Source organism: Danio rerio, chromosome 20, assembly GCF_049306965.1.
Source record: "Danio rerio strain Tuebingen ecotype United States chromosome 20, GRCz12tu, whole genome shotgun sequence".
Taxonomy (NCBI): Eukaryota; Metazoa; Chordata; class Actinopteri; order Cypriniformes; family Danionidae; genus Danio; species Danio rerio.
Genome location: NC_133195.1, coordinates 22,556,492 through 22,571,517, shown reverse-complemented (window position 1 = coordinate 22,571,517; position 15,026 = coordinate 22,556,492). Strand labels below are relative to the sequence as shown.

General features: G+C 35.6%; 1 protein-coding gene across 4 annotated transcripts in view; it reads left to right on the top strand.

Annotated features, from left to right (window-relative positions):
- kcnh5a (potassium voltage-gated channel, subfamily H (eag-related), member 5a) overlaps window positions 1-15,026 on the top strand; it is a 227,768-nt gene that overhangs the window by 153,558 nt on the left and 59,184 nt on the right. For 3 of the 4 annotated variants that reach the window (XM_073932538.1, NM_001276280.1, XM_073932539.1), the window contains 2 exon segments: window positions 2,789-2,988; window positions 10,676-10,928. In XM_073932538.1, coding sequence (XP_073788639.1) covers window positions 2,789-2,988; window positions 10,676-10,928 — 453 coding nt within the window. 4 annotated transcript variants of the gene reach the window in all.

Below are 15,026 nucleotides of genomic sequence, written 5' to 3'. Positions count from 1 at the left end.
AGGGTTCGGGAAACACTTGTCACTACCTCATTTATTTCCAGAACAATGTATCATATTTTAGTAGTCCAGCCATGAGTATCATCTTGTTTGGTAAATGCACTCCATTGAGTGCAAGAGATTGAGCCCAGCACATGTATGACAGCAATATAATAGCAATGCTGAGTCTGTCTAACCAAAATACAGCATTCTGAGTAACCCGACTGGACTGTGTATGTGTTGTTTGGCAGTTTGCATGACTATACATGTGAAACCAGACTGCATTCGCCTTAGTGGAAATCATTTTTTCACTGTCTTAACTGTTTGAATTGTGTCATTCATCATATAGAATATAATACAATTGTGTGTAAGAGACCTAATTTTGAATGCTGTAGTTGCCTGTGTGCTGACTCTGCATTGAATCTTCCCCTCTAGGCTTGCTGTAGATAGGTGAGTGTCAGCTTTTTGGGTTCCTTCCCACATTGGAAGGAGTTCAGATCAACACTGCGTCAGCTAGTGGTTATTATTATATCATATATGCAAGTGTATATTTACTGTAGTTGAACCATGTGTATAAAAGCTCTCCTACGTGTGAACAGGAGACTGGTGTCAGTGGACGAGACCCCTAGAGAGATTCTAGAGAGTTTTAATTGGTCAGAAGATCTGATGCTGAAGTGCACTATGATGTCATAAAATTTAATAAACTCTTATTGGTGGAGAGTTTACTGCTTATATCCTTTAACAATCAGCACATTAGCTTTTAGAAAATCTTATAATGAACATATTGATGATAAAAGTGATCATTTTTAATTTCTCACGGTGCTTTCCACAGGAATCTCACCTCTTCATCCTCTCTCTGTTTGAGCCATTTTCCTGTCCGCCTCTGAGAACACACTGCTAACAAAATAACAATAGATTTCAGCAACTATTTTGGTCTGCGTTGCCGTGGAGACGCTCGGGTGTAAGTTGGGATAGGATTAGGGGGATATGGCAATGTCTGCTGGCAAATATATTTTAGCAGACTAAAAAGATACATCGCTGGATGTTGTTAAGAGGAAATATCTATGGCAATGTTTTCTGACATTTGGCAGATTGTATTAGCTGTTTATAAGGTAGATTATATTTTACATTTTAAAAATATTGTATGTAAGGATACTTAGGGATCAGAATTTTTGCAGCCGATACTGAGTACTGATTCCTCGTCATGGTGATCAGCCGATACAAAGTAGCGATACTGATGCTTTAAGCTTTATAATACTTAAGTGGAGATCTCTACTTACCTAAGAGAATAAATTAAGGATACTGCATATAATCCCTTAAACATGTTTCTTATAACTCTTTAGGTGTGATCATGTAAAAAAAAATGGTAAGAAAAATGACTAACAATGCAATTTGGAAACAACTTCAAACTTCTTTGCTAAAAGTATATAGGTCTATAAACTTCTGTTTATTGTAATAAGTAAATTACAAGAAGTTATATTATTAAATATTCATGTTAAAAATATAATTATTAAATGCTTTTTTTTTTTAAATGATCTAATATTTTCAGCCAGGTTTTAGTGAACTTGTAATACTGTCCAAAAACACAGAACTTTCAGTTCTAAAAAAGGCCTAAACACATGCAAGATCATTCAAATATCTCCAACTAAAATAAACACTTGCAATCAGTCCATGGGATTGGCCAAATCAGAGAGTACCGATTGAGTCATCAAATGTGATTATCGACCATACCGATCTCCGGCTGATCGATCGGAGCATCCCTAATTGTATTTATTCAATTAGTTGATATTAAAAGAGTACTTATGCCCAGTAAAGGACTATATTTATATTTATAGCGGGAACTACTTCAAACTTTACTCTAAAATAAAAAATACAGTCAACTCATTATTCATTTTGTTATATAATAATAATAATAATAATAATAATAATAATAATAATAATAATAATAATAATTTAAAAATAAAAAAAATTTAAAAATAAAAATAATTTAAAAATAATAATTATTAAAAAAATAATAATAAAAATAATGCATTAAATTTGGGCATCATGGTGGCACAGTGGGTAGCACGGTCGCCTCACAGCAAGAAGGTCACTGGTTCAAGCCCCAGCTGGGTCAGTTGGCATTTCTGTGTGGAAGTTTGTATGTTCTCCTTGTGTTCGTGTGGGTTTCTCCTGGGTGCTCTGGTTTCCCCCACAGTCCAAAGACATGCGCTATAGGTGAATTGGGTAAGCTAAATTGGTCATAGCGTATGTGTGTGAAAGAGTGTGTATGGGTGTTTCCCAGTGATGTGTTGTGGCTGGAAGGGCATCAGCTGTGTAAAACATGTGCTGGACAAGTTGGTGGTTCATTCTGCTAGGGCGACCCCAAATTAATAAAGGGACAGCTGTTAGGCAGAAATAGAATTAATAAATGAATTATGCATCAAATCAATAACAATTACAAGTACAACTATTGTTATTATAGTTCTTTTAATTGTTGTTATAATGCTTATAATAATGATAAAACACAGTTTATAATAATATGTTCATGGATACTGTCGCTGAATAAAATAAGTGTTTAGTTAGAATAAAATAAGTGTTTAATCAGATAAATATGGTCTATAACTGGAATTTAACTGTGAAAGTCCAGAATTCTCCTGTTGTATGTTTCCTCCACTAGCATCAATGAGAAACTCTCTTCAGCCAGCGATTCACCATCATTTCTCTTCAAATACTTCTAGACACTCTCGTCTCCGTCTAGCCTTTGATTTATATAAATAGTAGCTTTCAGTGGTACTCTAGAGTTGATTCTCCCCTTTCTGTTGATTTGCAGCTCTTCTGTACGCAACCATCTTTGGAAACGTGACCACCATCTTTCAGCAGATGTACACCAACACCAACCGCTACCATGAGATGCTGAACAACGTGAGAGACTTTCTGAAGCTCTATCAGGTGCCTAAAGGGCTGAGCGAGAGGGTTATGGACTACATCGTGTCCACGTGGGCCATGACTAAAGGCATAGACACAGAGAAGGTGTGTGAATCTTCAACTCTTCCTTTTATTGGTGTACCTTACTCGTATACCATAGCGAACAAAATGTATAGGATACTACAATGTTGTTGAAGTAACAGGTAAGCACATGTTCTAAAACGCTTCAATAGTTTTAGGAAACATTGTACAACTTGTTAGAGTTTTGTCAACACAGGTATATTTTAAAAATCATAAATATATCTAAAATATTATATTGAGGTGGTGTTTAGAAAGAAAATAGAAAGTCAATTTCCTGCTAACATTTGATTGGACATTTTTTTTATCAGCTAAACAAATATTACTGTAATTCACCATAAAGGTCATCAGTTTACCGCTCTTTTCTGCTATGAGCAAACACATTTATATGGAGCATTTTAAAGCTGCGTCAATCAGCTGATCTGTCTGCAAGCTGAGATATGAGTGATCCGCTGATGGATTGACTGATTGGCATAGCTTTGAAACACTCATATCATCTGAGCACATGAACAACAATCAGCTGTGAATGCACTCAACAGCATTTTGCAAAACTGAAGAGCAGGGGGGAGGGATATGTCGCAGGAAATCTGAATAGCAGGGGGGGGGGGGTGTCGCTAGGGCACTTCGAATCACTTTGGAAGGGCACTTTCTATTCAAGACTAAAAAGGGCATGTGCACTGCACAGGTTGAGCCCTATGTGTGCACGTGCCTGGTTCACTGTATAAAATGATAAGGACTAATAAAGTAATTTCATTATGAAGGGCATTGTATTGTGTATGTAAAAATCTGATTCCAGGTCATTACGGGGAGTTCACCAAAAAATCAAGATTCTGTCATCATTTTCTCTCCCTTCACGTCTTTAAAATCTGTTTGAGTTTCTTTATTTTGTTGAACTCATATGAAAATATTCTGATTCTGATGATTCTGGAATCCCAATCATTGACTTCCATTCAATTTGCTTTTAGTATAGAAGTCAATGTTTAGTTTTTCATCTTTCTTCAGAATATCTTCATATGATTTCAACAAAATAAAGAAACTCATAAAGGTTTTTTTGGGATCTCTTTAAATGAACAGTTGTGAATATTAAATCTCACTATGGTGATTATTTCGAGTAAGTTATTGTGGTAAAAAAAATCATCTACACTAATTGAACTAATTGTGTGTTTTCTAAAAAATAATAGCACACCTTAGATGGCTTATGAACCAAGCATCAAGCATGTAACAGCCCTGTTATATAATTAGTTTTAAACCCATATAAACTTAGTTGCTTTGCTTGTCAAACCATCTGTATGAGCACACACTCTTTCCACTCTCCATATGCAACAGACACTTTCTTATAAACACTACAAGTTACTGGATAATAATGTGCATTCTTTTAACGTAGGTAAGCTGGACAAAACACCTGTTGACACCTTTTTTTCTCTGTGTGCGCATATGTGTGTGTATGTGTATATGTATTTTCATTTACACTTGTCATAGCATATATTCACTCTAAAAATGCTGAGTTATTTTAAAACAGTTCTGGATGTAATAGGGACTAACCCAATTCCTGGGTTAATTTTTTAAATGAAATTAATACAACCAAATTTAACTCAATGTTTGGTCGTGTTAGTCTGTATTTTACCCATTTACCCATTACCTATTACCCATTTCTAAGTGTTGCTAAACTCTGGTGAATTGAAGTGCTTCTTTTATCCCTATCTGTAAGTCACTTCAGACAAAACATCCGCTAAATAAATAAAAGTAAATGTAAATGAACTCACATTACATACATTTAGATGAGTGTTGACAACCATACAGTTTGGAGCTGTTTTAGATGATCTGTAAATGAATATCTAAAAGCCAATTCACATGCAACATGGCCATTGTAGCCTAAACAGTTATGTTTAATAAATTGCATGTCGAATCAAATAACATATTTCCATTACATGTCTATATAATGCTTTTCAAGGCGATAATGGCCTTAAAATGACATTTCTCTGCTAAATAACATATGTAATTATTATATAACAATAAATTCTGTTAATTAATCCCCACATACTGTAGGGTCATTATTAAGTTCTGTTTTCGTTATTTTGAAATTGCTTTTAATACTTCACACACACACTAAATAAAGAGATTTGGAAAAAGGCACACGGCAAAAAAAAAAAAAAAAAAAAAAGATTTTCTTATTTAGATTTTTTCCAAATATCTAAAAATTCTTAAATCAAGAAGCAATTTCTAGATAAGCAATAAATAATATATTGTTTTCAGAAATAATATGCCAATATTAAGTGAGTTTTTCCTTAAGTGAAGTTTATGTATAAACTAATTTCGAGAGGATCACGTGCTTATGATTGCTAGTGGCTGGATCCGCATTATCCAATTCACTATGCTCCAATCAGATAACTCCAAAACTACTATAAATACCCTGGGTTTCATTCCTCTGCTATCTTCGTTTTGAAGAGTCCACCCTTCCACCCCTACTCCTCCTTCTTCCTAGATGGGTGACATGGTGGCCCAGTGCGTAGCACTGTTGCCTCACAGCAAGAATGTCTCTGGTTCCAGGCTTTACCAAACCAGCAGACATTTCTGTGTGGAGTTTGCACTTTCTCCCCGTGCTCACGTGGGTTTCCCCCGGGTTCCCCAGTTTCCTCCCAACGTCCAAAAACATGCAAATTAAGTTAATTGACTAATCCAAATCGGCACCATAGACATGCTTCTAGTATGTAGTTATCTCCAAGAGCAATCACTTAATGTTCATCGTTTACTACAGCAGGGGAGTTCTCGAGATCTACCTGAGCTCAAACTCCCCTCCAGCCTTGCACCAGGAGGGAACCCTGGGCTCGAGGATCTCATGAGCTCAAGGCTCAAGATTGAACTCTTGAAAACTAGCAAAGTATTCTGCCAATGGGGTAAGCAAAATATGCTTGTTTTTCCTTTTGACATAAGATTTTTTTGCTTACATCACCGGCAGATTATTTTGCTTGTTTTAAGGAAAAACTCGCTTAATTTTGGCATATTATTTCTGAAAACAAGACAATATGTTTTGATTGCCTAGAAAATGCTTCTTGATATAAAATGTTTTTGATATTTGGACTCAAAACAAGACAAAAATATAAGTAAGAAAAGCATTTTTGCAGTGCAGTGCAATACTAAATGTAATGGTAAAGAGAAATAATTTCCCTTCTGACTGATATGCTTTCATTCTGTCAGAAACGTCAAACTTTAAACAGGGGAGGTGGAGAAAAGAGGCCCATCTTTTTGTGTAAGTGTCTCTCTATCAAGACCCCTTTTTATATCTTTCTAGAAGAGGAATGGGAAATTGCATTATATCCCAGGAGACATCAACCCTCAGGGAATATAGTAGATCTATTCAACCTCTGGCTCAAATTTAGACTTATAAAGGATTCTCTTGATTTTCATGCAGTGTGGGGTGAAAAATCCTCTGCATTTGCTGATGCACATACTGTATAATAGGCCTGATCAGACAGATCTTGTATGGGTGATCGAGGCACAAACTAGAGCTGATTTCTACAGGGGTTTAATTAGATCTTTTTGGTGCACCACATAGATTTGCATAGATATGTGCTACATTAGCTTGTGGAAGTCCAGCACATACCATACCATTGCATACGGTACTGGATGTATATAGAGTATATAGATGTATATAGAGTACACATTAGAATGTACAGCAGAGGGTGTTTTTTTTTTAAGATTCAATCAAGTTAAAATGCTTAAAGAACCCCTATTTTGCGTTACAAAAGGTCATATTTTGGTTTTGGGGAGCTTCAACAACATGCTGATATGCATGTAAGGTCAAAAAACCTTTATTGTCTTGTAATGTGCATTTATGTTTACCTAATTATCCCAACAACTCTCATATTCATTAAGCAATTAATTTGTTCAAAAACCCCTCCTTAGCGCGATGCTAATCTGCACTGATTGGTCCAATGACCCAGTCTGTTGTGATTGGTCAATTACGTTATGCGTGAGATAGAGAGAAATGCCCAGCACAGCTTAACAAGTAGTCAGAGTGTGTGTGTGTGAGCCCAATGCAGGAGTGCATTAAAGTAACACAGTTTAACACCAGCATTATGCTCTAAACACACGTACACACTACTGAAGATATACACACTAGCTGAACTATTTTGAAGCTTGAACGCCACACAGCACGTGTGTAGGAACAGCTGATAGTGGATATAGCAACAACAAACGGTCGTAGATCGCGTGCTCACAAATGCATTAAAATCTTTTAAGTTGTACGCGTTGCATTCTCAACGTGGTTTTAGATGCGGTATGAGAATATAAAGACCAAATACAGTACAAGCAGTTTCAAGTAACAAAACACAATTAAATACGTAATTTGAAAACTAGAGAAAACAAGAAGGCAACCATTTTACTTTACTTATTTACTTTACTTATGTCCCATACATGAACAGTCTTTTCTAATCCTTCCTTTAACAAACGGCCGACAAAACCCCGTTGTAAGCATGTAGATTCCAGAAGCACTTGTCAGAAAAATGATGGGAGCACAGCACAAGGCTGGGGCTATAAGTTTGAGGTATTTTTGCAAAAATAAACTTCAACCACTGACTCTTCACAGCCTCATCTTTGGGAGGGGAGAGTAACACTAAATTTCCCTCAGACTTCAGAACACGGCGTCTATGCGATTTAATTCAACTGGGATTTGCTACAGTGTTTGACTTTCCCTTTTTTTTGCTACAGTGTTTGTGGGCGGGCCGGGGGTTTCAATTTTCCCAGGTCTATGTGCAAAAATAGGAGGGGCTTGAGTTCCATATGGACATCACGTGAGCATGGCTAAAGACTTGTTACCACTATGAGTCGACTCTTTTATAGATTAATTAATAGTTTTAAACACGGTGCACTTTCAGATTCAAGCCTTAGCTGGATATTTCACTTCACTTAGAGCTGTGTTACGCACTGCATGGAAGGTCATTTTCAAAAACCCATAATAGGGGCTTTTTAATAAAAAAATATTTTTAAATTAAAAGAATATAAATAAATTTAAATTAAAATAAACTAATTAAATTAACCAATTATTTAAAGAAACTAATTACATTTTAAAGTTTTCCTTTTTTCCTTTTATTATTTTCTTTTATCATTTAATTTTGAAGTATTATTTAATCTTATGATTTTATTGTTTTATTTTATTTTATAATGAATTTTTTACTCTCACAACACTCAATAATTTTATGTGCAGTATTTATTTATAACATTTATTCAGTCATTAATTTATATATTAAATATTAAAGTTTTTTAACAAATAAACTTGGTTTCATCAGATACTTTCAGAGATTTTCGCATTATTCCGTGACAAAAAATATGATTTAAAGTAAACACATTAAATAAATTTATTTATTTCTATTATTAATAATTAAAAAAAGAATAAAATAAAATAAAATAAAATAAAATAAAATGCAATTCAATGCAATACATTTTTACCCTGATTTTTTAGAATAGACACCAACCAAAACATCATTTAATGAAAGGAGTATTGTTGAAACACAATTTCATCCTTAGTTTGAGTATTAAAACAGATACTCAACTTGTATTTAATGTGTTTTCTTTGTATTTAAAGTCAATGTGTACATTTAATCTGATGTAGGAATCAAAAAGGGATGTCACATTAAGCATGTTTGTAAAGATTTCCGATTTATTTATTGTCAAAGTTCACCTATTGAGCTGTCACACAACTCTTGTTCTTTACATCAATACTAAGACCCTCAGCTAAATGAGACTCTTCAGTCGGCTAATGGGCTGCTGCATTTGGATCCAATTTGAATCAATACAGTTAAAAAAAAAACATTGCTCAGTGTTGATTAATCATTTTTTGTTTTTGTACATGCATGTTAATTGTTAATCATTTGTGTCAAAGGTAGTCTACTTAATTGTAGTATGCTAATATAATGACAGTATAAGCATTATTGATTTATTAATTTATTTATTTTTGATTAACCTCAAGTCCTTGGGCTCAGTGTTAATTGAGTTCTCAGTGTAAACAATACTCATGTGAAATATTCAGAAACTGACATTTCCAAATACCAATAGCAACCAAACATGTTTCTCTTTGCCTTCTTTTGTCTGTCTAGCTGAGGCAATGGAGTGCATTAAGGCAAAATAAACTCACTGCTTACGAATGCAATTCTCTGCTGTATAGACTGAACTGGCTTCCACCACATTATTACATCAGTCTCTGCAGTACTTGATTTAAGACTTTAATGAGTAGCCATCATAATAATTGTCATTGTTAACATCATTATTATAATTTAATAATGTATATTTTACTCACATAACACTTAATATTTGTATGTAAATTGTTCTTATTTAATTTTTACTAACATTTACAATTGCTCATTTAGCAGATGCTTTTATCCAGTGACTTACAAGTGAGGTAAAAAAAAAAAAAAAAAACATTTTAAATAATCAGAGATAAGCAGTATATAAATGCTATGACAAATCTCAATTTTTATGTTATTTCACTTTGATTAAATGAATTAACAAATAAACAAACAAGTAAACAGTCATGCTGCATACACTTTGAATGTTATCACTCGATTGCATGTGCACTATCAGTGATTATCAGCTGATAGATATGGGCCAGTAGTATGGCCATGTCCCTTTAAGGGAAGTCATCCAACTTGGCGGCCATCTTTGAAACGCCTTTCGGGAAGTATGCTCAGGCATTCTGTTTGAATGGGGAAACATCAAATTCTCCAAAACTGTTTGCCAGGCTTAGGATTACATTAGGAATCACCAATGAAATTAAACAACAACTGTCATATAAGTTTCATTTTTAAACATCCAAATCAAACAAAATCTGCATATTTTCAGATTCCCCGAGCTTATGCATGTGAACTTGAAAAGAACGAGATCACGACACCAACCTCATTTACAGCCGTTTACACATTATCATCCTCTGAGCAATAATCACACGCCGGTCTTCTGAAGTAATTCACAACTTGGTCTTGGACTGTACCTCACGTTTGTTTCATACAGATAACAAACCAAAATACTTTTGTTTTCAAGTACATTTTATTTAAAAGCACAGATTTCAAGCTTTATGTGGATATATTTCTTATGTCTGTGAAGCAAATATCCGCTGAGATCTTAGTGCGTTTGTTGACCACCAAATTGTCGTAAAAACACACGTCTAGTCTGAGCTTCTCCCCTATAGTCTTTGATAGTAGTGGCCTTCTGCACCTACTGGTAGGCTCAGAAGGCTGTAATCATCTATCCACATGAGTAATCAGCTATACTAATAGAAAAGACTCCTGATCCAGATCTGTTTTAACATTACTGTGATGGTTAGATTTAGGGTTGGGGTGGGGGTAGACATTTATGAAATACAATTAATGGGAAATTAAATAAATAATATAAATAGTTCTCGTTAACCTCTGTCTGCAAACGTATGTGATCTAGAGCTGATTAATAATGTGTATGGATGATAACAGCCTTCTGAGCCTACCAGTAGGCGCAGAAGGCCCATATCTGGCCCATATCTATCAGCTGATAACCACTAATAATGCCCATTCAATGGATTGATCACATTCAAATCGGCTGCATTTTTTTAATACATGAAATATCTAAGTTTCAGAACTCAGTATGAAGTACAGTATCTATTTTCTCAATATGCATAAAATGAACTCAGACCATGTACACGCTCTTTAAGACTCTCTCATTAATCCATGGCTGTTCTTGCTCTACTCATCAGGTTCTGTCCATTTGTCCTAAAGACATGCGGGCAGACATCTGCGTGCACCTGAACCGGCAGGTGTTCAATGAGCACCCTGCTTTCCGGCTGGCCAGTGACGGCTGCCTGCGCTCTTTGGCGGTGGAGTTTCAGACCACACACTGCGCTCCAGGAGATCTCATCTTCCATGCCGGTGAGAGTGTGGACACCCTGTGCTTCGTCGTGTCTGGATCGCTGGAGGTCATTCAGGATGATGAAGTTATTGCCATTCTAGGTGAGCTAAATCATTCTTTAGACTGAAAGAAAAGTTTACAAGAATGAAGACCTCAAGGGTTATCTGTCAAACAGATAACGTCTCACTTACTATATTTCACAGATGTTGGTCCATTGTTATGTTGGTCTAAAATGCCTATTGTAAAACTGTCTTGAATTGGATTCTGAATTTATTTTTGACCTAAATTAAAGTCTTTTTTAGGTGTTTCAAGCCATAACTTTGAGACCGAGGTGTAGCTTAGATGAGGAGTAGAGCTACAATTTTATAAAACACTGGAAACAATGTCCATTAAGCTGAAATTATGACTCATAACTGTTACGACTTTAAAGTTTAGCTCTAGGGGTTAAAAAGGTGAAATTTTGATGTGACTCAGTTTGTAGTGAGTCAGTGGCAAAATAGCAAAACGACAACCAAATAATGCAAAATAAGTGAGTTTATTTGCAAAAGTGAAAAGATGTCAAACAACACCAAAAAAATAAATAAAAATAAAAAATCAGTTAATGTATGTTATTAAGGGAAAAAGTGGATGTCAAGTGGTGCCAAAAAAAAAGCAATCTAACAAAAACCCCAAACTAGCTGAAATTACCGTCTAAACTACCTATCAGAAAATAAACCAACATAACATCTTCAGCGTTAACCTGCCATAAACTACACATATAGTATATCAAAAAATATATGAAGAAAACATTGTGTCGTGCTCACTTCTAAGCTGGTGTGTTTAGAAAGTGGAGTTTTCTGCGTGTTGCGAGGTGTATGTCACATGATGTCTAAACTTCTCAATTCCTAATGATCAGAGATCATAAAATATTAGTAGTAAGTATTTACATTACCATTATAACATACTAAAACCGAAATGAGAACAAAATTCTTTCTTCGCTCACATCCTTTTTAACTTTGGTTTTTTTTTCTTACTGGCAGTGATGGTGATGATTTCACAGGGAGTAATAAAGATTGAGGTCTTCATGGACAAATGGAAAACTGAAGTTTGCCATCCTAGGAGTTTTGACAGAGAGATAGAGAGATAAAGAGCACCTATGACACACACACACAAAAAATTATTAAAAAACGATGATAAGGTATATAGTCAAAATTATCATTTACTAAATCAAAATCATGTCAACGCGGTGGCGCAGTAGGTAGTGCTGTCACCTCACAGCAAGAAGATCACTGGTTTGAGTCTCAACTGGGTCAGTTGGCATTTCTGTGTGGAGTTTGCATGTTCTCCCCGTGTTCGCATGAGTTTCCTCCGGTGCTCCGGTTTTCCCCACAGTCCAAAGACATGCGGTACATGTGAGTGGGTAGGCTTAATTGTCTGTAGTGTATGAGTGTGAATGAGTGTGTATGATTGTTTGCCAGTGTAGGTTGCGGCTGGAAGGGCATCCGCTGCGTAAAACATATGCTGGATAAATTGTCTGTGGCGACCCCGGATTAATAAAGGGACTAAGCTGGAAAGAAAATGAATGAATGTCAAAATCATGACTTTTGGACTCAAAATGTTCATGTTAACGGTAAATCTTATGACAATTATGACTTAGTAAATTGAAATCAAAACTTTGATAGTTGAAATAATGGCATATTTAAGGGCATTGTTGGCATTGCTATTTTGAGGCAACAGAAATGGATCTTTGTCATTTAAAGTGAGCGTTAGTGATAGGCAGGTCCAAGGTTTAGACTTAAAAGTCATAATATTGACTGTTAAAGTCACAAGTTTTACTTTTTAACTCATACAATGATTTAGATTTGTATTCCTCCATTTTGTTTCAGCTTTACTGCAATTATTGAAAGTGATTTTATAATAGTCTTGGTTTTGGTTGACTACACCCCTGTCAATAGGTTGTATAGTAGTAAGTGCCAACTTACCTCTTACAGTCTGACAACATGCCCCACTGTGGTCACTCTATATTCATTCATTCATGCATTCATTTTCTTTCCAGCTTAGTCCCTTTATTAATCCGGGGTCGCCACAGCGGAATGAACCACCAACTTATCCAGCATGTTTTTACACAGCGGATGCCCTTCCAGCCACAAACCATCTCTGGAAAACATCCATACTCATTCACACTCATACACTATGGACAATTTAACCCACCCAATTCACCTGTAGTGCATGCCTTTGGACTGTGGGGGAATCCGGAGCACCTGGAGAAAACCCACGTGAACGCAGGGAGAATATGCAAACTCCACACAGAAATGCCAACTGACCCAGCCGAGGCTCGAACCAGCCACCTTCTTTCTCTGAGGCAACAGCACTACCTACTGCGCCACTGCGTCGCCCCACTCTGTGCTCAATAAACCAGTAAAATTTCCTGGCCAGCAACTCTGAAAATAACTTTTAGCTTTCAGTCATTTCATTTAATTGAAGTACTTCAACATAAGTGCCTGTAAAGAAACTAAAACAAACAACCCTGAGCAGTTTTTACTAGCAATAAAAGCTGTAACAATGCAATATTCAAATTTTTTTGAATGGCTTAATATTCTTGAATAAATACAAAATAGTACGTTTTCAGCACACATCCCAGCATTCTCATTAAACCAAAGAAAGCTCACAATTAGCCAGTTCTTGTATGTTTGTAATACTGCATGTTTTTCCTGAGGGCCTTGATCTGCAACTCCAGTCATGGTTTTCAGGTGTTTCATTAATTAATCAGACTTAGTCTGGAGGTTATAAATTTCAGAATAATAGACTTTATTGGATATTCCAATAATGCAGAGCAGTCTCTCCCAGGACAAAACTGATGTCCCTCTAATTTACCATACCCTTTATCCTTGCTTCCTTTAACCTTTGTGTTTTCACAGCATGGTTCAACAGAGCTCCCTCAGCTCCTACTGCTCTATGACCCCAATTTAAAGCCCCCTCTTCTTTTTGTCTTTTATAATGTACAGATCTAATGTAATCATCACCATTTTATCACATATAGTTGAAATTTGGCAGTTATAATTAGTGTTTATGTTTTTAAACATCTAAACTGGTGTCTTCTCTTCCATATAGTGTGTGTGTTTTTTTATTTACATGACAGTTTCAACATATGTTGTATACGTTTCATGTTTTTCTCTAACTATTTACACTGATGGTTCTGCATTGTATCCCCAAGTCCTCTCTCATGCTTTGTTATGACCCCTTTGCCCCTACACATCACCTGTTTTCAAAGACATATAATGGCAGATTCATGGCCCTACACTCACCTAATTAAACGTGTCTTTACAAAGCTTTAGAAAATACAAACTTTTTCATACCAAAACATATGATAAGTGTGTGAAAATAGCAAACTATAAACTATAAACTATAAACAGATTCAATACCACACACTTTTTTTTCATCCAGGAACTTGCTAACGCTCATTCTCTAAAGTCACATAAAAGGCCAGAGTCTGTTGCATGTGCGATATGTGGCATTTGTTACTCTGTCTACGCGTCTCCTTATCCTGCTGTAATGGAGCTGTGGGGAGCAATTCTCCGTCCATTGATTGTTGAGTCTTTTGTTTCACAGGGATGTGCACTGATAGTTCACACAGCCTCAGTGCAGCCAGGGCTGTAACCATGAGCAGATTTGTTGTCAGAAAAACAAGCATATTTTAAGCACAAATGCAGACCACTCTCGTAAAAGATGAGTAAGTTCAGGCTCATAAGTGCCTTATTGGACTTGGGCAAAGAAACTTCAATCCTGGAAATGTGCATCTCTGTAATTTGACTTTTACAATTTAAATACAATGTATAACTATATTTAAATTCAGAATTATTAGCCCCCCTGAATTATTCTCCCGTTATTTTTTACCCCAATTTCTGTTTATCGTCTTGCATGTATGTGTCGTCAAACTGATAAAAAAAGTTTTCTCAATTAGTTAGTGTTTTTGTATTTGCATGGGTTTTCTTAACTAAGCATATCTGAGCTCTCTTGGTCATCGTACAAATATGCAAGATAATAAACAACTAGCTAAGAATTGTGACCCAGTTTAAAAAACCCCGTATAAACATGATTTTCAGAATGTATATGGAAAAAGAACAGATTTGATTGGTGTTCTTGCAGTTTATTTAGTCGTACCTTTGTGAAGAGTGTATTATGATGACAGGATAACAGAATAAGCTATTTTGATAATTATT